At 42.4% G+C, this 27,799-nt stretch overlaps 1 protein-coding gene across 1 annotated transcript; it reads right to left on the reverse strand.

Annotated features, from left to right (window-relative positions):
• Nucleotides 1-1,173: 1,173 nt before the first annotated feature.
• On the reverse strand, nucleotides 1,174-27,318 carry LOC101836523 (aromatase). The gene is made up of 9 exons (XM_005069549.3): nucleotides 27,163-27,318; nucleotides 21,202-21,352; nucleotides 15,498-15,652; nucleotides 11,151-11,327; nucleotides 8,618-8,732; nucleotides 7,952-8,066; nucleotides 7,049-7,211; nucleotides 3,918-4,159; nucleotides 1,174-2,440 (listed from the first exon to the last, which is right to left on the reverse strand). Exons 1-9 carry the CDS (start codon nucleotides 27,305-27,307, stop codon nucleotides 2,192-2,194), a joined length of 1,512 nt encoding a protein of 503 aa, XP_005069606.1. The 5' UTR covers nucleotides 27,308-27,318; the 3' UTR covers nucleotides 1,174-2,191.
• Nucleotides 27,319-27,799: the final 481 nt, after the last annotated feature.

Below are 27,799 nucleotides of genomic sequence, written 5' to 3' on the forward strand. Positions count from 1 at the left end.
CTTGGAAAGAGAAGCATGCCATCTCAATGAGAGCCTGGTGTAAGGGGGTGACCAATACACTTGAAAGGAGAAAAGTTACGGTTGTTTTTCTCACAACTTGACAGTGATAAAACTCATACACACGTACTTTACTGGGAACACACATTCAGGTTCTTTCAAAACTGTCAGCAGTAGAATCTGTAGCACATTCAAGAGTAACAAGCACTTAACAATATACAAGATTTTGAAGAAATAATAGGATTTTCAAATGTATGTTCATTAGTCTACTGGAAAACCAACGCTGTGGGACCACATGGTGTTTGTCTAAAGAGGCCAAGTTCAACAGTTAACCAGATCATTGATTCTGAGAGAGTTTTTCTCCATCCACCCAGCACTCCTCCTTTCTGTCTTCTCCATGTTCCTACCCTCAACTCCTGTTTTTCCCCCCAACGTATTTTGTCTACATTATCTGGATATAACACTTTCAACTTTGTACTTCACTATAAAAATAGACTCGAGTGCTTGTCTACATGTGAAATAAAAGAAGATATTCCAGGAGAATTAGGTGAGTGAAGAATACTGGTTTAAAAAGTATCTTTAATCACAAAGCTCCAGAGACAGCAATAATTATCAGTGGACTCTTATAACTGTTATAATTAGAATATTCTGATATAATTAGCAAGAGAATTAGTTTGATGTGCTGACCCTCACCTTGATCATATGAGTCAAAATTACTTGGATGATTATCTAGACCTGTAAACAGACAGATTTGGGTGGACAGTTACACACTGTCTTTCTTTCACCATATAACTTCAGGTTCAAAAATGTACTTCCTAACAATGTTTGTCCTTGAATTTTTTAGGATATCTATGAACAAGTGTGTCTCTGTCGAGATGATCTTGACAGTGAGTTAGGAAAGTCAGATTAGGAATGGGAAAAGGACAGCTCATGCTTTCAAGGCACCTATACATATTTTACACTCATATGCAGCCATGTTGCTAAACAGTAAGACAAAAAGAACATTCATGCAGGCCACAGTGGCTGTCAACTCAATGGAAACACTTTATGTTTGTGAGTTTTAACTTTCAGTGTTTAAGTTACTGAATACTGACTATTACATACGTTTATAGTGACTTTAGAACACAGAGTGATGGATAGAAAATTAATCATTTATTTGACTCCTAGAGAGTTAATTCCACAGTGTACATTTGATCCATGGCTACAGTGATTCAATGAGACAGTTATTTGTTAAATCTCTAAGGTAACTACTATATCTGAGGTAGGATGAAAAAATGATTGATGAGGGTTTGGTCTTTGTTCTTTGAAAGAATGGGGTAATAGAGGGGAGGTAAGAAGATGTGTAAAATCAAGAGAGCTTTAGAAGTCAGGGCCCACTGGGATGCTGCATTAGCTGTAGACACAGTAGGCTTTCATTTCCCCAAACTAAACTAAAGGAACTAAGCAACAATGCAAACATTACAAAAAGATTTATTTGAATTGCACCATGTGATTTTTCCCCCTACACCACATATAGAGTCCTAGCTCTATTTTACTCAGGCCAGTACTAGTTAGGTCTGTTTTACCTGAATCTATATCTACTACAATCAAACTACATGTCTGGGAGCATGAATTGAGAGTAGGAAGGGATACCCTCATGTTTAACTTTTGTCCCAAACAGCTTACATATGGGTTCATCGGAAGTAACTGGGCTTAACTTGTGGAAACAGTCTAGATTGTTGCTTCCTACCCACAGTCACCACACAGAGAGATGTGTGCATGCATTCGTGTGTGTGTGTGTGTGTGTGAGTGTGTGAAAACTCCTTTATTCCTTTATGCTCAGTAGCAGGTAGGCTTGGCTTTTCTACTAACTTGAGGACTTCTGCCAGAGGTGTGAGATATGCTGACAACATCAGACATCAGCAGCAATGGAACTCTGGCAGGAGACTTGTCAGATTTAACTGATGGCCTGTCTTTCCCAAAGTATATTTTGTAGGCTCTGTCCTTTAAGGTTTCAGTCTCTCTCCATTTCTTTGCATCCTGGCTCTGTGGTGGAAGCCCATCTTGCTGACAAACCCTAGGAGCTGTGATAGTAAAATGCTTCAGGCCATCACATGTTCATTGTGAGGTTGATGCCACCTACCCGCTGAAATGGATGGTTTCCGTGTCACTACTGACACAGTAACACTCCAGAGTAGATACTGACTATACTTCTTTACTGCTTGAGGTACTTGTCTGAATTCCTCGGGGTGAAAATTATTTTCACAAGGTGTTTGTCCTCGTTTGGGTGCAAGGACAAGTCACTTTTTTTCGGTATGTTTTCAATACATCTTTTTTGCAGTGTCTTCACATGGAATCGCTTCAAAAGTGTAACCAGGATGACTTTCATCATCACCATGGCGATGTACTTCCCAGCACAGCTGCGGGGCCCAAAGCCAAATGGCTGAAAATACCTGTAGGGAACCTATGGAAATGATCATATGATTAGGCAGGTCATACAACCATCTTTCTTTGATTTGCTCTCAAAACACTTGTCAGTCAGAATGCCTTGGCTTGGCTTCAGCCACACTGCTTCCTCCCTGAGATAAACAACAGTGGCTAAAGAAGTCCCTGCTTTTGCTTCACATGTCAATGAGCTGGGGCATGGCAGGGCAAATCACCATCTGGGTAGTGCTAGCTATTCAGAAATTCTGCACAACAATTTCAGCTTTCCTAGTGCTTTGAGAGTTACTAAGACAAAGTTTGTCTTTGTGTGACTTCGTGTAATGGATAAAATGAAGATGAAAGCTGTAGATTTCCAGACTGTTAGTGTCAAGCTTCTTGTGTGTGTGAGAGAGGAGGGATCTCCATGGCCTGGGCTGGCTCCAGAGTTCTGGTGCTCTTGCCACTACCTGAGAGGGCTAGGATTCCAGGAACATGTTATTACACCAGGTCTTCTAACTACTTTTAGTTACTGTGAAAACTAATGTGAATCATGTCTGTCTGTCTTGTCCAATATGGACTTACATGACTTCAATATAAGATAATTATAAAATAAATAAAACGTATTGAGAAGACATTGTCCAGATTGCCTGTCTAGAAACACTAATTAGAGTGCTGGATCGACATTTGTGCTGTGTATAAGTAGGGAAAGAGGAGACAAAGGGGACTGTTTGGGAAATCTTGTCTTAATAACACTGTTTTGATGTAATGGAAGCAAAAATCCTTCCTACATATCAGTTATATAAAGAAGAAGGCTGATTCTTTTAATCATTGAGTTTTATTTGGAGGAAGATCTACTGCTTGGGGTCATTTGGTAGAATAAAGGCAGTGATAAAAACCAAATCTTACTTGATTTCTGTCTAAAGCCAAAATGGATTTCCTTTGCTTAGCTGCTGGGACATTGGAATCTAGATGATGCTAAAGTAGCGCAATTATGGTTTGTTTTTTTTTCCTTTTACTACATCATAGAAGAAGTGATAAATTCAGGGCCAGAGAGATGGCTCAGTGGTAAGAGCACTGGTTGCTTTTCCAGAGGACCTAGGTTCAGTTCCCAGTACCCAAAAGGCGGTTCACAAACATCCATAACTCCAGTTCCAAGAGATGTGATGCCCTCTTCTGAACTCTGTGTGTACCAGGCACACGCATGGCATACTTATGCACATGCAGACAAAACATTCGTACACATAAGGAATTTTAAAAAATGATAAATTTGAATGGAAGAGATTAGTTGCCTTAAGTAAATCTTTGCCAAATTAAGAATTTTCTATATTTTGCTTTACACACAGAGAGAGCCATTAGCTTTGGTTGGGGATGAACCTGCTAGCCATGTTCTAGGCTCTAGGACACAGGTGCTCCCATGAAGTAATAGAAGCTAAGTACGTCTGCTGCAAGCAAAGGCTGGAGAGGGTCTGACCGCACCGCCAGAAGCAACGTGCTCGGGTGTAAGGAGGAGCTCTTACATTCTTCTCAAAGTTTTCCAGGGTGAATTCATTGGGCTTGGGGAAGTACTCGAGTCTGTGCATTCTTCCGATATTCAGAATGATATTCGTTCCCTTTTTGACTGGGTAGCCATCAATCACATCGTCATCCAGGGCTCGACGCATGACCAAGTCCACAACAGGCTGGTACCTCATGCTTTCATTAATGAAGCTTTCTACCACTTTCAGATTTTGGATATCATCAATCCGTATGTCTCTGTCACCTGTGGGATACATACAGGGACAAGGAGAGCAATGTTAGGGACAAGCACTAAAGCTCTTCTTTTTTTTCCACAGGAAAACAAATGTTTGCAATTCTAGTGCATACAAATGTGCTGGAAACAAATGTGCTGTATCTGGTCTGCAAAGAGCTTTATAAAAGTTCAGATGTGAAATGATTTCATAGCAACAACCAAAAAGATTTCTTAAAAGTATCTGAAAATGTGGACCTTCATTCCCACTTGCAGACAATATGCAGAAGAATGGGGGATGGGCAGTCACCTCTTCAGAAGAGACAGGCACTCTGCAGTACCACGACAGCCACACCTACTCAGCATCTTGTCTGCCTCTTATTTGCGGGCCTCAAGTCTTTGAGTTTTCCATCTACTCCACATCCTAGGGACTGCTTACTTTGTCTCCTAATTTGTGAGTCAACTAGTGCAGTAACCAAACAATAGCCCAAACAAGGGTTGACAGGCTGCTGCAGAGTCAGAGAGACCATGGACTGAGTCTGTCCTATAAAACTCACTGCTTGGTCATTTGTACTAAGTCGTTTGTGCTTAGTCCCATGTGTCACTGACAGGCCCTCCACATCTGACCACAAACAAATTGTTCCTTGAAAGTGGCTTACTGCTCCCCATCATGAAAAACCATCATCCCACCTAGCTCTGGGTGTGGCTGAGGATAACAGACTCTGCCACTGTCTCAGCCTGGCCTGACATTGGTCAATGGGGCTTGGCAAGATTTCCAAGTCCCCTCAAATGAGCCACCACTTTTACAGAATCAAAGCATGCTGGGGTCTCAAGGTGTCCCTGTCTCCTGTAAAAGCAAGCCATGTAGGAAGTTTCAGTTCAGTCAGAAGAGTCTAGGAAGAAAGCCTGTGTCTTAGGTACTGTGCTCGTAACCAATAATCCAACTAGGTCGCAGAGGCAGAGGGAAGGTGACAGAGGTTTCTGAAAACAGCTGCTGGGAAGTCTGTGTGTGGACCACGAGAGGGAGCATGGATGCTGCAACATGCTCTGTTGCTTCCCTATCTTTGCAGAGTCTGATGGAGACACAGGGAGACTCTACGAGGCACAAACACATCTCACTCTCAAGGAGCTTGTGTTAGAGGTCTGATAAAAGCGCACTCTCAAAACCAGTTTCCCCTCCTACATCATCCTACAGTGCCCTCTCTCTCTTCATTCCAACTGAGTTCTCTTTCTCCCACCAGTCTACAAGCCACGCCAGCCCAGTAATGCTGTGTACCTTGAAAGCCTCACAGGAAACATTGAGAAAGCATTCTGGAATCTGGGACAGCGTTATCCTGTCTCCTTGTTCTCTCCCTTTCCGATGCATCTACAGAACCCTTCTCTCATACATTTAAACTAATACAGCTTTGTCTTAGCGTCAACTATTTCATACAGCCATAAAAGCGCTTCTTAAAGGTGGTGTGATTCCACAACCAATAACTTCTTTCAGCAGCACTGTGTAAAGCCAGGGAAGTCCTCCTCGAGCTATGTCTTCTCCTATCTGTTCGTAAACAGATCACCCAGGTGAAGACAACTCCCATTAAGTTTTGGCTTTCTCCCAGAAAACAGTCCTGATTTTGTGTTTCTAAAGCAGAGTGGGGACAGGATGATGCTGAGGCAGAGCCATGAAAATAGGTACGGAAGAACTGAATGCAGCCCTGGGGGCTTCTCTGCAGAGGGGTTGAGTGGGGAGAAAGGGGCCACATCGCTGGATTAAAGTGGAGAAGGAAGCCCATCGCTTAGCCTCTGCTAACCCCCTGTCCTCCTCCTGCCACCAATTGAAATCCACAAACACCACTTCTGTAAGCAATAGATAATTTTTCCTAGCTGAAGTCACTAAAAAAGATATGTAACTCACGAGGTGGGTAGATCATATACTCAAGTTCTCCAGCTACGGATTCAAATAACAGCATTAAATATATTTTATTGTGTTTGTACTGAACACGCACATCGTTTATTTTGTAGTTATTCTCCAGATAATACAATATCATAACTATATAGCATTATATTGCATTAGGTATTATAAACAATGGAGAGGTGACAGTCTGTGGGAGGTTACAACTAGGTTATAAGTACTATGTAGTATGATTTTCCTAAGACAGACAAACTTGACCATATGTCTGTGTGCACACGGAATAAGGTCTCAAGCTGGAAAGATGGCTCAACAGGTAAATGTTAGTCACCAAGCCTTTGATCCCCAGACCTCAGATGGGAGAAGGAGAGAAATGACTCCCACAAGTTGTCCTCTGACTTCCGCATTCATGTGTGTACACACATGCCCTCTCACTCCCCGCCCCCACAGACACAGAGACACAGACACACATGCAGGGGACACACACACACACACACATACACACACACAGACACACACAGGGGACACACACACAGGACACACACACAGACACACACACAGGGGACACACACACAGGACACACACACAGGACACACACACAGAGGACACACACACAGGACACACATACACACACATCACACGCACATCACACGCACATCACACACACGCACACACGACACACACACATCACACACATACACACACAATAAAAAGCTCTTGAACATACAGAAAGCAAGTAGAAGTGAGGGTGAGGCTCTAAGTGAAAAGAATTAGGACATCACTTTCTGCTTTATGTATTACGCTGGTGCTTGAATTTTTCAATAAGCACATATTTTTTTATGATTTATACAATATATAAATAGGAGAGACTGTCATTTTAACCTACTCAGCATAGCCAAGATATGGCAGGATTACTTTGTTTTACTTTTATTTTACGTTTGCTATCAGATTCTTAAAACGTAAGAAGCCACCGACATTGACATTCAGAAGGGAAGTTTTAAAACACTATTATTTATTTGATCGCTGCTTACCAACAACAGTGTGGATTTCCTTCAGTATTGCCTTTTCAGCCTCGGGGTACTCTGCAATGAGCAGTAGCATGAAGTACAGAGTGACAGACATGGTGTCGGGTGCGGCGATCAGCATTTCCAGTACACACTGGTTCACATTCTCTTTCGTCAGGTCTCCACGCCTCTGAGGAGGTGAAGAGACGAGAAAATGTTGGCAGATGCAATCAAGTTTCAGAAAATGAGAAGAGGTGACACTCAAACATCAGCAATCTTAAGGAGAAGAAATTACAGGTCTCTTTAGTTAGCGCCAGCATCTTACACACTAGCATTCTGCTTAAAGATACACAAATAGCTGATGACCTACATGCCATTGACCCTCCATATACTTGAGTTCCACGTTTACGGATTAACTAACTGGGCATCGCATATGTTTTGTTGTGGTTTTATTAAATGGATACAGACTTTTTGTAGTTATTCTCTAAATAATGAAACATCATAACTCTTAGTGAAGGTTATACTGTATTAGGTATTATAAACAATCCAGAGGTGAGTGAACCCCTGCGGGAGGACATGAGTACATGTGAGCACTCTGGCATTGTAGAGATAAGGTTTAAATATCCCTGTATTCTGGTATCTGGGGAGAGTTCTGCAGTAAAAATTCCAGATATTGAGGGATACTTTTATTTAGTGTCTTAGGTCTCCTCTCTTCCTGGTTTCATATATTGTATTACAATACAGAAGAATTTGAATGATGAATGTCATAAAATGGCAGGTGTTTGGGATAGTTTGGTGGAGTATCATAAGACTGCTTGCTAGAGAGATTTTAAAAAATCATGCCACAGTTCTGAAAAGGATTCTTTAAATTATGGTGTGCCATCATAATATATATCAGATGGGGAATTGTGGTTCATTCGGGTCGAATACCTCAGCAAAAATCAAATCAGTTGCAAAATCCATACAGTCTTCCAGTTTCTCGGCTGTGGAAATCTTGTGTCTTTTTTCTTCCACCAAAACAGCTATCGCGTCTTTCAAGTCCTTGCTGGGGGGGGGGGGTCAAAAATTTCTCAGTTTAGACATCCTGCAAAACAGATTCTGCTCACTTTATAGCTATTGGCACTCGTGAGTAAATGAGTTTGTGTTTTATTTCTTCACAAATATACATAAGTTACAGGAAGCGTTCATCTTATGGTACCAGAGTTAACTGAGATTTCTAAACACTGGTAGTCGTCTCAAAATTGTGACTTTAATTCTGTGTTTCCGTTTTTCTAGATGTGCAGAAAGCTCTGACAAGGGTCTGTGTTAGGGCTCCCCAGGTTTTTCTGTCAACTCAAAATATATCACAGCCTCCTTGTTCCAGAGAGCCCCAGGCCACACATTTGGCCCCTTGCTGAGAAGCTTCTTAGCCAAAGCCTTCCTGTACTGGTTGGTCTGTCCCAGGGCAGCCAAACTGCTATGGATGCTTCACAAGTCACTCAACCAACATGTCCCTCTGCACTCTGGGGAGCATCACACATACCAAAGTGGCTAAGAGCAGCCACGAGCAGTGCAGCAGGACTGCGCCTGTAAACCCTCCAAACTCACGTTACTTACGCGGATCTTTCATACTTTCTGTAGAGCCAAGAAATCTTGAAGAAGATGTTTGGTTTGATGATGAGAGCTTGCCACGCATTAAAATAACCCTGGATTTTTTTCACAATGGAACTTTCTGTGAAACAAAAACAATGTGAGCAATACATTTGTTATTAAGTTATCTACTTGGCATCTAAATTGACTGTGTTAACCATAGAATTGCCAGCTTCCAAGTTTGTGCTTGAGACTACAGCCTAGACTCTCATGTCCCCTTTTGGTTGAGCTTTCCCTCTAGCTCTGACTTTTCTGGACAAGGGAGTAGTCATTATAGTTATTGCATCCCTGCTCCTGGCACCCGGAAGGGGTTGTTTGGACAAATGAGATGGCTTGGGGTGAGGGTCCTTGCCTCTCGATGTTTATAATTCAATTCCTGGAACCCACATAAAGGTGAGAGGTTGTCCCTGACCCCCACAGGTACACAGTAGCATGGGCGCCTTCCCCTTTCTCATCAGTAACAATAATGACATTAATTTTAAAAGCCTAAGCCCGTTGTGCCGCTAACACAGTCCAGCTGATTTTAGAGTTAGCTGAGACAGTCGCTGGACCACGCACGTACTTGGATTACCCACCTAATTAACAGTTCCTCAGTGTCTCACTTCTCAATGCTAAGCTCATTTTGTAGCACTCTTCACATGGCCTTCATACTTATCTATATTTGGCCCAAAGTATCATTTCAGTTTCTCCAATGCATTGTCCTGAGTCTTGTGCATTATCAATTACAGATAATATGATAACAAGTTAAATTGAATAATAAAGATAAAGAAAGTTCTTGCTTATTTTTTTCATATTACACCAGACCTATATACAAATGGGAAAGGAATCAACATTTATTTTCAACTGGCAAAATGTCAATCACTTCTAAGTTGCTTTACAGAGCTTTTAAATTTAATCCTTATAGTCTTGCCAGGGGAATGAAAGATTAACCTTTGTTTTACAAATAAAGAAGTACAATTCATGGAAATTAAGGATGCATCCCATATGGCCAGCAGGTCAGCTTGGGAATTTAACAAATGCCCAGTATAAAGGGAAACAAAGGTAATCTACTTGAATTATACAGCTGTTGTGGCACAGTCTGGACCAGTCATTGGTTAATGGAGAGATCTACAGTTCCCTCGACACAACCCTTCCTAACAATGCAGGCCTGGGGGAACCCAAGAAGCAGGGTGGGATCAGCAAGTCTCTATATAACTTTAGCAGAAATGTATGCAGGAAGACTGGAGCAGATCAGGTGAAAAGTTACACAAAAACTTCCCAGAGTAAATGCATAGTTAGATAAAGTCTCTATAGCCCTCTTGAAGAACAGTGGACTAGACAAGATAATCTGGGAGAAGAAAGACAGGGCTCATAGCTGATGTTGTTCAGATGTAGTAAGTCAGGTAACATGTGGATGGCTCAGAAGGGTTTCCACAAAAGCTAGGGCATAGGCATCATTCCCTTAGATTGTTTTTCTTTTAGCTCTGCACAGGACTGTGACTTCACCTTGTTCAGGCAATTTTCAAATGTCCTCTGTGAGGAGATCTTTCCTGACCACTCAACTCCATAATGACCACGACCACACTGCTACCCCACCTCAGTCCCTGCTCTTTTACCCTGATTTGGTTTTTGTCTCAAGGCACGTATTACTGCCTAGTATGTAATCTGGCATTTACTTGTTTTCCTGTCCATATACCCCCACTGCGATATAAGCTCCTCAAGGGTGAAAATGTACCCATCATCCTGGCTTTCTTCCCAGAACCTAGAATAAAGAATACCAATCAATATATATTGTTGAGTGAATGGACAAACCCATGAACATTGCTATAAATTAATTTAGAAAAGTTCCATACTAACGTCAACAGCAGAATGGAATCTATCCTAATAACCGTTTGCTTTGGGGTAGTGGTAGTTATGCGTACATTTTAAAATGTTCATCTTTTCTAGTTTAGTGGAGGAGGTGAGATGTCAGGTTGGGATAAATATTAAATGGCAGACATGTATGTAAAGTGTCTTTTCACGCTGTTTGGTATATAGATACCAAATGACTGGCAGCTGTTATCATCATTGCTGTCACTAGCAGCGCCATTGTTACCTCATATTATCATGTAAAGCCAAGTTCTCATATAGAGTAGCTTTGAGAGAAGGGATATGTACACATATAAATAGTTTTGTGTGTGTGAATGTCTGTGTGTGTGTGTGTGTGTGTGTGTGTGTGATGCCCAAAAGAATGGTTAGAAATGGTTAAATACATCCAATTTTCAATGCTATGTTAATGACCACACTAACTGATAATCTTTGCCCATAGTAGAATGTTCTATATAACAGCACAGGAGACACAGAAGAAATGGAGGTTGACCTCCACATTGAAAGTGTATAACCTACAAATGAACAGGCTGAAACACGAGAGGGGCTTTCTTAGACAAGAGCAATGTACAAAGTAGTGCTTTGCTTCAGTGTGTTGTCCCCACACGCCCTGTTTAAAAAGGAGCAGAATGCATGAGAATTCAAAACCCAGTACCATCCAGGGGAATCCCCAAGAAGAGTATGTTGGAGGCGTTCAGCATGATGTGCCGCATGAGGGTCAGCACGTCCACGGAGCCTGAGTTGTCGGTGACTTCATCCAGCCTGTCCAAATGCTGCTTGATGGACTCCTTACAAACTGTTACCATCCGAACCAGACCAGGGCCTGTCAGAGCTGAAGCACAGAGAGCTGGCCATCATAACACCAGGACACATACAAACAGGCTACTTTTGCCTTTTTATATCAGGAATAATTGTTTGCAACTTTACATTCAATAACAGGATGGGAGTTTTCATAATCTTCTCCATACCTTCTTGTGTTACCCTGATTGTCTATAAGACGTACTCACCTTTTTGACTAAAAATGAGTGAATATTACTTTTAAAAGATGATTCAAATTCAAGCTTTTCTTTAAGCCCTAGTTAATCATTTGTGAGACTGAAGATGAACCAGTAATTTTTCTGGGTACAATAACCAACAATTTTTTTTTACACTTACTGTACATGTTTCTCTTGAGATGATGCTTTGGATTTGGTCAGGGTCACATTTCTTTTACCTTTGAGCATGTGGAAGGATATTAATACAGGACCACTGAAATCGGTCCTCAGTCATGTCACCTCAGGTGCTTCCTAGGTAGCACAGATGGGCAAGGCCGGTCTTAGAAATGCTGACTGTGTGCCCTGCTCTTACTCTTAGCCTCTCTTCAGATTACCTCCAGATCTGTCTTACCCAGCAATGGCAGGCAGAGCAATTGTCATTTGCCTAGTAGGCTTCAGTGACTGGGGAACTCCTAAAAGGGTAACAACTATTTACTAGGATTGTACTTCAGCCAAGCCTGCATGAGGGCCCTTGACACACATTTGTCAGATAACTGAATGAGTGAATGGATGAACAAATGAGTGGATGAGTGGATGGATGATGGATGGATGGATGGATGGATGGCTCTGCCCTCCCCTTGCCCTGCTCCTGACCATCTGGGTGCTGGCTTTTGTAGCCAACAATGGTACATTTCTTTAAGTTTCCTTCAGGACTATGCTCTATTTTATGTCTTTTGTTATTCAGACTTGTTGAAAAAGGTCTTCAAATGGCATGGGAAATGTTGGGATACCTTGAAGGCAATCATTCTTTGAATCAGGAGATTTTTCTCTCATAAAGGGGAAACATATATCAGGAAACTTAGCAAATAAGAAAGGAAGCTTGCACCTACAATCCCAGCATTCTGGGGGCTGTGGCAGAAGGATTCTTAGAAGTTCAAGGCCAGTTTGGACCCCATAGTGAGTTTGAGGTCAATAAAGAATGTGGTAGATGGTGTGTGTTGGGGGTGGAACTGGAGAAGGGAGAGGAGAGAACAGAAGGGGGAGAGGAGGGGGAAGGGAAGGGGAGGAATGGAAGGGAAAAGGAGTGTCAGAGAGCTGGGGAGACCAGCCTAAGGGCACACTAAAAATTCCCAAATGTGTTAAAGAAGGCTGAAGTAGGAGCCTTCTCCAAGTGGAAGGACCTACCTGGGTGTTCTCTGTTCTCTGGGTAATGATCACGTTCAAGAGAGGGACAAATCATTCCTTAGTGACTCCGCCCATAGTAGTGAAGGGGTGGCTCCACATGTCACCCATAGTTTCCTTTTAGTTGAGTGTGGGATTTGCCTCTATGGCCAAGAACTTGAAGCCATATTTCACAAATCAGCAGAATGCCATATGATTGGTTATGGGCACTGGTGTATGCAGATATGATTTAATGTTTAAATATACTTAGAAGTATTCTTATCTTGGTCAAAAGAAGACTTGGTAAGTAATCAAACCTCATCAATAAATAGCTCTTTTGGCAGTTTCGGTACATAACTTCTCTATACTCCTACCTACCTCTCCCCCATCTCCCAGGATGAACCATTCCAAAGCTGTGTTTACCTGCTTCTCTACACCCCAATAGATTAATATTTCATAATGTTACTGACTTAGACTCGAAAATATGTCCCAGTTCTTCCCAGGAAAACCAAAGGACTCTAACTCCAAAAGGAGAGTAATCGAGCTGCTTAGGACTCTCATTAATTATAAAAATGTCAGGCACTTCAGTGTACTTTTTAGTAAGTAATTAGCTTACTATTTGTGGAATTTAATTGGGGTCTAATTTTATAACACTTTATTAGAAAATCCGATCTTACATATACAGGGCTTGTCGAAAATATTTACAAAGATGTGCTGACAAATCTCCAGGTTCTCTTAAAATGTTCCTCTTTTCACAGTTCTTGTCCTGTGACCTCTCCTCCATCTGTCCCTTGTCACTGCAATAACTCCCACCTGTTTTCCTTGTTCATAGTTGTATTTTATTCTCATTAAACTTTTGTCTGCTACCAGAGGAATTTTTCTAAAATACACACAAATGCCCATATCATTTTCCTTAAGTGAATCCTTGTAACTCTTGAGATATGCTCAAGTCATTGACTTAATAAGTGTCTTGAGTGACTTGGACCTGCCTTTCCCTTGAGCTTATGTTTGTCCTTGGAGGGTTCCTGGATATGTCATGATGATCTATATATCTTTCTCTGTTGTCAAATATCACATTCTTTTCTCCTACAGTGTCTTCCTTAGTTAGATTTTACTTCATTCAAACTTCAACATAAGCTTCCACTGTCCTGGACTGTCTTTCCTGAGCCCTTAGCAGCTTTGGGTAGCCTGCATGTCTGTTTTCTGAAATCTGATGCAACCTCTCCTAGACAGTATTTGATGATACGGTAAGGCCCACCTTACCCAGCCTTCCCATTACATGGTCCTCAAGGGCAGTATCAAGTCTTGCTTATTATTGTATTATTGGTATCTAATACAATGATGAGAACAGTGGTTTCTTAAATGAACAGATGAATTTGGAGATTCTATTATTCTTGAATTAATTCTTGGATGTGAAAGTTAACTACTACTAAATGCTAATTGACATATTCCTAGTAAGCCTGGGTCAAATGGCAAAGTGGAACACAATTTATGTTTCTATGAAGTCAGGCATGTTTTATTTGTTCTTTACAACAGCTCGAGTCCCAATTCTATACTATTCATCGATTTCTGAGTATAAAGAAATAAACCACACAGATACTGAGTGACTTGGCTCAAGTCCTCCTAGGAAGAGTAAATGTTGGGACATGAGCCCACTCTAATCCTGAGATGTGTACTTTTCCGCTAATCCAGTGTCAGTCTTGTAAGGCATAGGGCGATTGATCTACTTCAACACAGTGGCACACACAAAAATACTGTCAAAGTTGTCTAGGCTCCTAATCCCAAATGATTCAAGTGTGTGTCCTCAAGAAAAGGATATTATAGTGTGTCATCGTGGCAAGCCCAAACGGGCCCCAAGAGTCATTAGTGAGGAAACTTTCCCATCTGCGGTCATTAGAGAATGAAGGTGAGCTCAGAAGCTAGACGGGGTAAGATCAATGGCGCCTCCCATCCACAGGCTTGTCATCGCCTGCTGAACATGCCTGACTTCTGACCTGCAGAATTTTAAGATAGCAAGCATACCATTCATCCCACGCTGTCTAGTGTGTTACAGAGGAAGCAAGCATACTGTGTCTGTAGCAGCGTGGTTAGAGACCTACGGAGCCTGCATGGAGAGAAGAATTTTGATGGGCACGGTCATACCTAAACTCCATGTAGCTCCAGATACCATCTTGGCAAGATCGCCACGGCATGGCTATCTCTCCTAATGCTTGATTTAGTGTCAAAAATTGGTCTTGTGTAGTCCTCAACAGCTTCATTTTCAGAATGATACAATAAGGGACCCGTGCCAGGGAAGGAGACTTGGCATTGAGTCTCTGCTCACCTCTGACTTGCTTGACTGGTGGGAATCTCAACCCTTCTAGGACGTCATCATGTCTTCAACCATAAAACTCAGAGGCTGGATGAAGCAGCAGACAGAGTCTTTCCTATGTTAAGATTCTCTCTCTGTTCTCTCTTAAAGTCTCTGGCCTGTCAGAGAGTGGGTCTGCCAATGTATCGTTTGGTCATGCTTATATCAAACACTAAATCCCTAGTTGAAATGACCTTAAGTAGGCAGGTCCATCTCTTCAGTTTGTTGCGGCTACAATAATGGACTCTGGGGTTGTATTCTAGGGGCTAACATTTACTAATGTTGAATGAAATCTTGGGCAAGTATCTTAACCTGTTTGAAACTTAAGTTTTCTCACCCACAAAATGCAAGTGATAGGAAGTTTCACCAGATGAGGTTGCTGTGAAATTAAAATGTCAAGTGTTTAGGATGATGTTTGATGCATAAGCAAGGTATAAAGGGCTTATCAGTATTATTTCAAAATACGTGGCAGCCAAATTTAATCATATTTTTTAAAAAGAAGTATATTCCCATTTACCTTTCATAAAGAAAGGGCGAATTGTTTTCCAAAGGTCTGGATTATTGTTAAATATGATGCCATTCTCATGCATTCCGATGCACTGCAGTCCACGTTTGCTGCCAAATCTGGAGATGTAGTTACTGTGTTTCATTACATGGAACATACTTGAGGACCTGTAAAGAAGGCAGATCTCAGTGTTAATACAACATGGCAGGGGAGTTATGGTAGTCCACTCTGACTGCCTCTTTCATAATGGAAGCACATTGGCCCAAATGCAAAGCATGATTTCTAGTATTCAGGTTGAATAAGCATGCCAGGGAGCTTGAGAACATCCTTGTTCAACTAAACCATCTCTGCTTTCTGATTCCTTAAGGATCGCTGTAGGGTGAGTGAGAGTGAAGTCCTGAGTGAATTCGTGCTGTTGACAAAGACACCGCCGTGTTGACAATCAGGAGATGGCGGAACCTTCCCTTCTGGTCCAAGAGTGGATGCTGACAGTGAATGCAGAAAACATACATCATCACGTTCTCCCCCTGGATTTTTACAACCTGAAGACTGCTTCCCTCCAGACACAGCTCCTGCTGAGGTTAGCTAAACCCGCCTCCTTGTTCACCTATAATAATAATTCCTGCCTCATTGCTATCAGTATGCAACAGCCCCAGTCCCTGCTCAGCTGTATGCAATGACCCTGTTTCCCCACGCAACCCTACACAATAAACATGCCGAATTTAGGGGATGAGGGCAATGTCTGCAGCTTACCCCACTGGAATTAATAAAAAATGAGAAAACCACCTATAAAATAATAATAATGCTAATAAATAACTTACATAGTTGACATCTATTTCAGAAAAAAACTTAAAAACTATCAAAGTTCCAATTTAATTACCAATAATATTCATAAACGACTCAAGTTTTTGACAAGTTTTTCTTTCTAAAAACAAAACAAAAATTCAGATGGTTCAAATTGAATGCCAACAAATTAATCTGGCATTTCAAATTTTACTTAGGTAGAATTATCATTCTATAAAACAGACAGAAATTATTAATAATTAAAATAAGACCCATAGCTTCTCTTACCCTTTCCTAACTTACTCTAAAAGTAAAAAAGAATATATTTTTACATTCTTTGTTCACAACCTTGTATCTGAAGATTTTCAGTACTTGAGGGATGGGCAGAGCATTGTTTTTTCTGTCCTGGTTCCAGGGATTCTGGACAATACCTTTGTCTTATGGACTCTACTGAATGTTAGCTACCGCTTAAAATCTGTGTGCCCCTTAGAGGGCGCTATTGCCCTAGTTATTTCCAGTCTGAAGTTCTGCCAAGGAAATAAGTCCAGTCACAGAAGAGAAGTTGAAAGGGAGGTCATTTATCAAAGTGGGGCAGACTTTATAAAACAGAGTAAGTGAGCCTCTAATCTCGCCTCTACCTGGCTTCCTTCCGTTCAGCACCTCTGCCATCTTTGCTGTTCTTGAGCTGGCCAGACCTGCTCCTGCCTCGTGGCCCCTGCTTCTGCTGTCCCTTCTGCAGGATGCACTTTTCTCCAGAGTTCTGCCTAGATCTCATCCTCACTTCAAGTCTTTTGAACAATGTGTTTTATTTTCCATTTTCATGCATGCGCACCCATGTCTATGTCTATACATGTGTGGGTGTCCTGCGGAAGCCTTTGGTTCGTGCAGGAACCATCTTTGATCGGTCTTATTCTTTGATGCATCTCTCCAGCCCTCCTTTTAAGTCTGTCAATGAGACCTGCCTTAACTTACCAACTCACTCACAATTATACTAGCCTTCCCACAGCTAGTCCTCCCTAACCTTTTCCCAACTCCCCCTCCCTGGATAGTACAGATCTACTTGGTTTTCTTGGGACTGTCTCAACTTTAGCATTAAAAATCCCCAGCTTAAGAAATCCCATAACTTCATGCAAACTGAACAGTGGACCATCATGTATACACTGCATAATGACACTTCCGTCACAGATGGACTGCACGGTTAACAACGTGGCCTCGTGAGGTTATGTCACCTAATTACCATAGTGGTCATCCTATATACTCTATGATGCTCATACAGTGATGAAATAGCCTCAGAATGCATTTTCCAGACTGCACTTCTCAGAATGCATTTCCCAGAATGCATCCGTCGTTAAGGGATGCATGACTGACTATACTGTGCATTTCGCTTGTTTATTCACAGTATACTTACAGTATGTTGTCCCACGAGAGTAGGAACTTTGAGCTATTTTTATTCCCCAAATAGTGCTGTGTTCCGAGAGCAGAACCTGGTGTTTAGTATCTTCTCATTTATCAAAGCAATTAAAAGTAAATTCTTACTGTTAGTGCTAAGTCTCAAGCCTGGGACACATGGCTAACTGGGATGCCTGTTTAGCATACTGCTCCTAGGTACGTTGGAGAAGGAAGTCTATTGTAGCTACGAGGGAGAGCGTAGACAGAGATGGAGACAGAGACATCTGCGAGAGTCCAGAGTGAACATGGCCAGACTGAGCTGGGCCACGTGAGGAAAGGAGTGAAGGAGGGAGGGGACAGGAGCTGTGAACCAAGAGGGGACAGGCCAGCCAATAGGGTAATGGGTAGACCAAACGAGCCAGGTAACCAGGTGGCTGGATTATATAGGGAAGGGAGAGCTGGGGGAAGGGCAGCCCAACCCCTAGGCTGGAAAGTTCAGGGTAGGGGGCAGGGTGTGCCATCCATACCCTGTAACAGGTAGGGACTGAGGAATACTGGGAGAACCTGGCAGCCAGGGCCACTCTGACATGGTAAACAGGTACCTCAGTTAGCCTTTTGTTCAGGGATTGAGACCTAACAGTTAGTATATGAGCTCTTAATATAAACTGAATGAATTCCTTGTAAATTTACACATAATTAAGACAGGTGTGCAGACAAAACTTCTATTGGCATACTGAATGTTAATTATCCTTTATATATGTCACGTAAATGATTTTACTTTTGTATTTGTGACAAACATGAATGTGCACACACCTCCTGGACACAGAGCGTAGCATCTGTAGGTGTGGAACAGAATGGCCCAGGGGCGCTGCCTGGCTTTGCTGCGGGTTCCATTCTCACACACGTCTCAGAGCCTTACCTCAGTCTCGCAGGCAGCATGCACGCGGCACGCCTCCTGACTGCCTCCCCTGAAGTTCAGCAGCCTCTGATCCCCTGGGACAGGGCTGGTTGGAAAAGCTGGGCTGCAGTCACCACACAGTTGTAATGACTCTACACCTCAAACTTTCCAAAAGGAAAAGGAATCTGGAGAACCATTCAAATCAAAACAACAATCTCACTGAGGTCCAACAGGGTTGGCTCAAGAGGTACAGGTAGTTCTGGCAAGGACTTGAAGAGCAGGCAAGGGAGGGAGATGGGGACAAACGCGTCCTATTCCAGCGGGGACCTCAGCCTTTAACAACAAGATGGAGGGCTTGGAGGCAATTAAGGAGAACACAAAGACTCCGAGAATCGAAAGGCCTGAGGGAACAGAAGGAGACATGAACTGGAGGAGCTGGGGGAAGGGCAGGCAGGTTGTGTCTGTGGCTCTGAGACTGCTGGCAAGAGTCACTGCAGCTGCCCTCCTACTGTGACTCAGGAGGGTGGTCCTGACTGTGACAAGGACCCCACTTCAGGAATTGTGTTTGTCCAATGGGTTTGTCTGGTGGCCTAAGTTTCTAGACGTCCCCTCTCGGGGAGCGACTTTGCCTAGTGCTCTGTTCTCAATTCCATCATTCTTCATTTCAAATCTAGTTATACCCCCATCACCTTGGCTAGCCTCCTGGGTAACGCAGTAAGGAGAAGCATTCCAGAGCTGCTCAGCTCTTTGCCCTAGTCCCAGAAAGAAAGACACTATGGCCTCAGGAACAATCTTCTTTCCCGGTAGGAGTTTCCCAAGCTCCACAGCTGTCTGGAATCACCCAGGGATCTTAACAGCGAGGGTGTCTGTCCACACCCAGGCTTGATCTCAGAGCCTAAGCACTAGGTGTCCTACACATACCTCCCTGGGCAAACCCGTAAGAGAACCGCTGCCCAGGCAGATGTGCTTTCAAATAAATATCCTGAGACTTACTTCACCTGTTTACCAAGGGAAATGGGAAAGGAAACCATGCTTGGAAGAGTAGAGCTAGAAGGCTGGTCTCTTTGCTAAGGGTGAAAAATCAGAAGTGACTGTCCCAGTTCCAGAACCTAAATGGTATCAGTTACAAGACATTTTTAAGACAATATCCCTTTGAAAAGGTGACTAAAACACTTAAGACATTGCGAAAAAGTATCAAATTGGCTTGAATTAGGCTGGCCAGAGCTCAATAGACCACAACACAGCAAATCAAGGCATAATTGTGATCCAGTCATTGGAGCAATGCACCTGAACCATCTGAAAGCTTGTCAAAGCAGACTGTGGGGTCCTAGCCCTGGTTTTTATTCAGTAGGTCCTGGTGGAGTACAAGCATGTACATTTCTAACAAGTTCTGAGATCTGTGGCTGTTGCTACTGAAGGAATCCTTCCAGGAAATCTCAGCGCTGGCCAATAAGGAGCCTGACACTTCCGCCCACGGCTGTTCATGGCTGTAGAGATGTGGTCTGCCTTCGTCATTCTTCAAATGCTATAACATCAGACTGAATGAAACAAGGAAGCCTCAGGCCAAAACTAAGGGATTGGATAGATCCAGAACCACATTACTGGGGAGCCTGAAGTATTTGGAATTACAGGATGTTTTTCTCCCCTGTGCCCCTTTCAGTATTTACTTCAAAGAACGGGGCTTCAGGATACTATTAGATTTGAATATATATATTCAGACGAATCAGTAAAATACCTTGGTAGGTTTAAGCTTGTGGGAAAAGCTCTATCAGGGGTTATAAATATTAAAAAGTATTTATGATATGGTGGTTGTAGATAACTTTGCTAAAAAGATAGCTGGAAGTCTGGTGGGATATGCCGTCTTTTACTTTCTCCATTTTCTCAGATCAATAGACAAGAAAACTAGTAAACAAGAAAACAATTCGTTCTTAATAGTAGACAAGTGTTTAATAGTCCTAGGAAGGATGCAGTCCAGCAAAGTGTAACGGTGTGGGGAGGGGGACTTTGGTTTTTAATGGGCACTACTGATCCGGGGACAGCAGTTGGTGGCTTCTACTACGCTGTTGGCTGCCTTGTAGGTTCTGGAGCCTGCAGGGTCACCACAAGGAAGCCATCAGTCAGAGTCAGCCTCTCCTCTGTTGCTGGTTAAGGACTTGGGGGAGTGCTTCTGATTTGGTTTTTATTTTTTATACACTGACATGTAGAAATAAAACCAAGCTCTCAGGAAAGCAGAAGTGGTATCTTTTCCCTACCATCTGGACCCCCAGGTTCCACATTTGCCACTCAGAGAAATTTTGAATGACTCCCAGTTTTCCATGGTTCTTTATCTATGTGTCTCTGGCTTCAACTCAAGAAACTTTCAATTATTTTGCTTGTCTACAGTACCAGACTGCTACATGGTCATTTTTCCATCTTTATTTTCACAGGGGAAAAAATGTAGCTTTACCAAAATATGTTTTTGTAATCGGAAAAACTCATTATTAGTTTTTAAAAACAGGGGAAGCTACAGCCTTGCTTTAAAAGGAGCAATAGAAGTAGTTGAAGTGGTACTGAGAACTGAACCCAGGCCCGACACACACTAAGCGCAAATTCTTGCTGAGCTACACCCTCCTTGGCCATTCTAGCCCCGTTTATTCACAGACTCACTTGCTGATAATGAGTGTCTCCTCTCCGCTGATCCAGACTCTCATGAACTCCCCGTACATCTTATTATAGTAGTTGCAGGCATTTCCAATCCCCATCCACAAGAACCTGCCATGGGAAATGAGGGGCCCAATTCCCAGACAGTAGCCAGGACCTACAACAAATCATGAGACAATAGTGAACTTCTTAACTAATGCCAAAAATAGTTCTTTCATATTTAAATTTTTTTACCTCTTCTGGTCTATATGTGAGTCACTCAACGTGATTTAAAACAAAACCAAGTGTGATACGAGACTCTCTACCTCTTCATGAATGAAAAGTACATGGCTTCACACTAGTTCCCCTTGATCTGTCACTTCAGCCCCACTAAACAGGAGGCTGGCTCTATGCGAATTTCTGAGAGTCCCAAATAAAACTCGGTTGATCTGTCTGGTAATAAACATAGAGACTGTGGTAGATAACAAGCTGGTGGACTGTATGACTTCCTGCTGCTCTGATCTGGAAGTTCTTGGTTGTGAACAACCCAGTTGACAGAACGAATGAATTGGAACTGAGCATGGCTTCCTTTCTTGTGAGAGACAGTCTGCAAGGACAATATCCCATCTCAGAATATCCACTACTGTAAAAAGCCTCAGTTTATAAAAAGGAGTCTTAAGCAAAATATCTCATGATGTACAAGCCTGAGAACTCATTACTGCAGTGAAGAACTCTATCTACGCTAGAGCTCATGTACCAGGATCTGCTCTCAGCCCAGAGCAATAGCCAGCTTATAGCCTTGCTTATGTGGACAATGGTAGTATTATTCAAAGCATGAACTCAGAGAAAAGGAAGGGAACTTCCTGTGGTTTATGACACAAAATGAACTTAGAGCTTAAATTTGGTCTGTTAGACTTTTAGGTCGGCATGCAAAGTAGTGGGTTGCATTATGTGCCCAGCACTTTTACACATATATGCTGTTATACTTTGCATATTTTTGAGAGAGGGTTAAACTACTTAGCTGAGGGTGTCCTTGAACGTCAAGATTCTCCCACCTCAGTTTCCCAAGTGTTGGGAATTCAATCAAACCTGGTAGACTTCATTGTACTAGTGGTTGGTAAAAAGTTAGATAATAATTCAATACTGTACAATTGTCAGGTAAAATAATTTTTCTAAATATCTTTAAAAATTCCTTGTGTCAGTGAAATTGTTATATAGCCAAGTATGTCTAATTGTATGAGACAACAAGAGCTATGTGATCATCTAGATGGTGTAAGCTTTCAGTTGAATCATCTGACCTAAATGCTTACTCCCAAATTTGGCAAACAGTATTTAACCATTCATTTTTTAATAACTAAGTCCCCACTAATACAACTATCATACCTCCTGCCCATGTTTGAAGAAAAGATCTTTGAATCAAAAGGTCAATGGAAGCAAAGATTTTCAGTCTTCTAACTCCAGCAGCACCACATTGTATCATAGATGATTGACATTATATTAAAATAATTCCCTTATGTTCCTTCAAAGATGTAAACAAGCAGATTGTATTGAATGTATATTTCTTCAAAAATATCAAATATATCAGCTTCTGATCTATTAAAATGTGTTGTAAACAAAATGTCATTTATATTATAACTTAGTACATCACAGATGCTCAGTAAATGTTTTCAAATAAACAAGATATGTGCATATAACATAAATAGTGAACCTTTTATTTTTGACACATATACACACATACACATGCACATACAAATAAAAGCAATTGCTGTTCCTCCTTAGGGTACTTTAGGCTGTATTTATGTTTTGATCAAAAATGGAAGACTACCACACAACATACATTTAGTCTACACAAGGCCAAGTATTGACTAAGAAAAGATTTGTCCCCAAATTTATTTACGTAATAGTCAAGCCACGTGAGACACAAGGACAATACAATAAATGGATTGTATTTGGGAAGCAGTATTCCCCTACTATCCCCTACTAGTACAGTATTTCCCTACTGTAAAACATAGAAATGTGAAAACATTTTGAGATAGGTCTTACTATGAAGTCCCTGGTTAGCCTTGTACTTGCTTTGTAGACCAGGCTGGCCTCAAACTCACAGAGATTTTCCTGCCTTTGCCTCCTGAGTGCTGGGATTAAAGGTGTGTGTCACCAACCATGCCTGACTGAAGTGAAAACATTTGTTTAAAAAGAAATTACAATGGAGATTTGTATCTGCTGGAAAATGAAGATTTCTAGACAGTATATGGGTTAAAAACCTGAGTGTTCTACCAAGACGAGGAGCAGAGTTTGGGGTTATTAATGACCACCTGTATGTCACCTTATTTCATACAATAAACACTTAAAGAGGTCCTATTATAGATATTTATTTCAATCAGGGTCTAGATACCATGATAAGTATAATAATTCTATATTCTTCAAGGTAGTTGAGGAGATGACGTGAAAAACATAAAAGCAAATAATTATGACACACCATACATCTATAACTGTGTGCACATACTCCTTGAATTTACATGTAAATCTTGCACCACACCCAGATGAAAAAACCTACTCTAAGAGGTATAATATGAATGAAGTATTCTCATCCCCTCCACATTAGGCAGCTCTCAGCTTCTCAGATTTGACTGCTTCTCTGGGCATAGGATGATGGCGAGAGACTCCCTCATCCACTCCCAGGAGCAGTAAACACTTCCCTGTACACTGATGTGCCCAGATAGCCCCCTTAAAACCAACAGCTAGGAAAATGTCCCAGCTCTCCTAGTCAGGGAACTGGCATCCACACCTATGAATACACCCTGGAGAGACCCAGGCACACACTTTTACACAAATGCTGTGCACAGTAACCCAACTGGAGACATCGCCTGATGAGTAAACCATGAGATACGCACACCATTCAAAACTGTGTGACAGTGGAAAGGAAGCACATTGACATCACCATCATGAGTGGATCTTACTGGCGTACAGTAATCAAAAGGAGGAAGAAAGCCAAGTGGCATGCAATTTATTGATAAAATATTTAAAGCAAGACAAAAACTGTATTGTCTGGGGATGAGAAATTGGTTCCCAAACTGTAACACAACAAGACAGTTATTTTGTAACAATTAGCAAAATGTTTACCTCTGAGGGAGACAGAAGGAAAAAGAAAAGGAGGGGAGAAGGGGAGAGGGAGTGAGGGGGAGTGAAGGGGAGAGGAGGAAGGAGGAAGGGAGGGAGAGGGAGGAATCTGGAACACTGTTAACATCCTATGCCTTGTACGTTTTTTGTGAATCATTTCCTTAAGAGAGAAAGAGGGACATGTTGTCATGTCTGCTTCCTCGTGTCTTGCTCTGGGTATGTGATGCCCAGGGAGAATGTGTGATCTGGAGGGAAAAGACTGATGTCAAGATTGGAGTGCCTGTGTGTTCTTGAGGCAGGGAGAGTTGCCAGGTAGCTAACAACAGCAAGTCCTGACCAGAGATCAGAGGACTTGGGATATTTACAGGAATTGAAGCGACACCACTTCCCGTAGGAATCAGTCCTTACTCCCCAACTCTTGCAGCCTCCTCCCCCTCCCTCTCAGCCTGTCCTTGCCACTTTCCAGGTTCTTTGCACATCCCTTGTCACCAAGCACCAGGTCTAGCTGGACTTCCCCGCAAGCATAAATGAAGTTGCTTAGACCTGAGTCCCTGGGCTGTAAGTACAAAAACAGTCACTAACATTACGGGACAGAGCAGGAAGCTGCCTTAACTGGAACTTACTAAGTAAGGGTTTTTAACCACGACACCTTTTGAATTCCCCTTGGTTTTGAGGACCCAGAGTACCCTAAAACTTGTGAGTCAAAGAGCCCAGAGAGCCATGATTCAAGAGCAGTAACAGAAAGAGCTGGGAGAACAGCCAGCTTTCTTATTTCTTATGCCCAACAGAAGCCAGAGACTCCTGGACTTTGCCCCTGGAGAGAACTGACCAGATTTCCCGTATTTCCAAGGCAAAGTGTGAATGTAGGTCGGAACTCACAGCCCGAGACTAGGGACTCCTGGTCCTCTGCCAGGGTTCCTGTCTTCCTTCTAGTTGGGCATCAGCAAGCCATTTTCCTCCTCTGGGATTTAAGCCTTTCTTTTGTTTGGACTTTCTGGCTTCTCTTACCTTTCATAACATGTTACCCAGAAACACAGATCATCTGGGGGGTGGGACTTTACCCTTCTGTCTCACGGAGGAGTTGGACTTATCCTGTGGCTTTCAACCTTGGCTGCTCATGAAACACCACCAATGAAGGATTCAGAATATCGACCTGGAGGCCCTACCTCAGACAGGGCTAAGGACCCAGCGGTGATTGCAGCTGTGAGATCCAGTGGTGATTACTGTCTAGGTGACTGCCACTGGCCCATAAGTGGTAGGCACAAATAAGTGCCACCTAGTTTCCTGATTCAGGCCTGAGGGCTGTCAGTTCTCACTGGTTTTGTTTTTAAGAACATGTTTTAGCTGGGTGTGGTAGCCCATGACTTCAATCTGAGCACTCGGGAAGCAGAGGCAGGTGGATCTCTGTGAGTTCAACACATATCTGGTCTGCACTACATAGTGAGTTCCAGGCTAGACAGATAGCCAGAGAGAGCTACATATCGAGAACATGCTTAAGGGCATTGTAATTTAAACACTCTGAGAAAGGGCTTGAGGATCAACTAGCAAACTTCCACCTTCCAGGTTGTTCTTACACTAAAATTTGAGAGTGCGTGGCTTCCTTGATAGATGGCCAGTGCCAACCTCTCTTCTGTTTGCAAGCTGCTCCTACAACACGAGTGGCTTGGACTTCAGTGCCTGAGCCTATGACAAGGAAAAGAAGGAAAAAGCATCCTACTGTACCCCACCCTCAGTTTCAACCTCAACTGCTCCTTTTCCCCAACCAAGGAGCTCACCAAGGGAAACGAAAGCCATGGAAGGGGGCATCCAAGGCAAAGCCATGGGGGGGGGTTGCTGTCAGCTCTTAGACCTTCTCCTCCAGACGTGACCCCACCGGGGAGAAGAGAGAAAACTCGGTTCAATGCTCAGCTAAACTAGAAACTAATGTAACGTAGAGTGAAACAGAGAGACGGGCAATTATCTTCAAAAAGAAACCAGACATACATTTTGTCTCTGCTCTCCCCAGCCCAGCTGCCACTTTCAGTTGCCCTGTGTAGAGTCTTGGCACATTTGTGAATGGGTGGCTACTATGGTGTTAAAACAAGCCTTGTTGGATATCTTATGGAGTTAGAAACCAGTGATGACCGTGAGGGATTCACACCCAACTTAAAGACATTATCTGGGATTTCTGTTTATTCTGATCATTTCAGCAGCAGGGACAAATGTTTTCCCTGGGATTATCAAAATAATTCTATCAGTCTCTGCTTTTGGTTGACACACAGTCCTTGTTAACAATTCTGTCAGAATGCAACGCTCCTAGAAAAAGGCTCTAGTCCCCAGTCTTCTCCCACTGCCCAGCTCCCATTCAACCGTTATGGTGACATTGCTGCCACTGTCACCACGATACCAATAAAGGAAAGTGAAGAATAAGATTAAGAGAACGAAGAAATGCAAGGAAAGGAGACTGTATGGATGAGGCAAAGTAGAAGAGGGAAGACAGAAGGGAGGGCACCCAGAGACACTTCCACCTGTAGAGCAGAACTGGAATGAATTTGAATCTGTTTTGCTTTTTTAATTAACGAAATCTCTAGAATTTTACCTTGCTCCACTCCATCTCAAGCTTGCCTTTAAGGTACCTTCTGTGCCAAAAGCCTATGCAGAATGGAGAAAGCGTCTACACAGCTTTTGTGATGTGTGATCTGTTCATCTGCTTCATGCAGATTACCAGCTTTACATTTCTCAACTTAGTGCTCGCATGCTAGTACAGCTGTGTCTTCAGAAATCTTCCAAGCGTTGCTCTTTGTCTTTTTACCAAAATATGTTTTGCTGCTATGAACCAGAGAACCCAGTGAAACATTCTTCTTAGGTACAGAACTAAAAAGAGCGGCTCACCTGGTATTGAAGATGTGCTCTCACAATTCCAAATCAAGACAAGGAGGCCCATGATCAACAGGAGTGGCATGGCACTGGCGGGCATTGCTCCTGGGACCATGTTGGTGACATTGTAGTGCATAGGATTCAGCATTTCCAGAAACATCTTGTGATGTTTGGCCTTAGAAGGAAAAATTCAAAGTTCTATAGGAATAAAGCAATAATGAAGTTAGAAAATAAACCAACAGGCTTGGGTACGACTCCTGCCACTTCTGAAGGTGCTGGAATGGAGAGTTGGGCACTTTGTTTTATAGTGATTGGGTACTTAAACAAGACAAATTTGTGGTTACAAGTCAAAACAAGGATGACCTTGGTAGACTCAGGTTCTGTTCAACTGTTGGTCTGACAGAACTTTATCATCTTGCCCTTGAATGACTAGAGTGATGCGTGTGCTCAATTGAGAGTCAACTCTCTGAAGTTCATTCCAAAGGAACACTGTGTTATTTAATCAGGAGCTTTTGCTATGGTAATCCTCTTTCTCGGCTTCTACTTAAAACAAACTCAGTTAATAAAACAAATCAAGGACAGGTAAAGGCTCCCATCACTAAATCTAGCAACAGGAGTTCATCCCCCAGGACTCACTGCACACATATGTATG

This window comes from Mesocricetus auratus, unplaced genomic scaffold (assembly GCF_017639785.1).
Source record: "Mesocricetus auratus isolate SY011 unplaced genomic scaffold, BCM_Maur_2.0 Super-Scaffold_100022, whole genome shotgun sequence".
Lineage (NCBI taxonomy): Eukaryota > Metazoa > Chordata > Mammalia > Rodentia > Cricetidae > Mesocricetus > Mesocricetus auratus.

What these genes read in the sequence shown, in the direction of transcription:
- LOC101836523 (XM_005069549.3), bottom strand. Translation starts at nt 27,307, where the DNA reads ATGTTTCTGGAAATGCTGAATCCTATGCACTACAATGTCACCAACATG. An exon ending in AGAAAGTATGAAAGATCCGC is followed by an intron (nt 8,067 to 8,617) that starts GTAAGTAACGTG and finishes CCCCCCCCCCAG; the next exon opens with CAAGGACTTGAAAGACGCGA. An exon ending in CTGATTTGATTTTTGCTGAG is followed by an intron (nt 7,212 to 7,951) that starts GTATTCGACCCG and finishes TCACCTCCTCAG; the next exon opens with AGGCGTGGAGACCTGACGAA.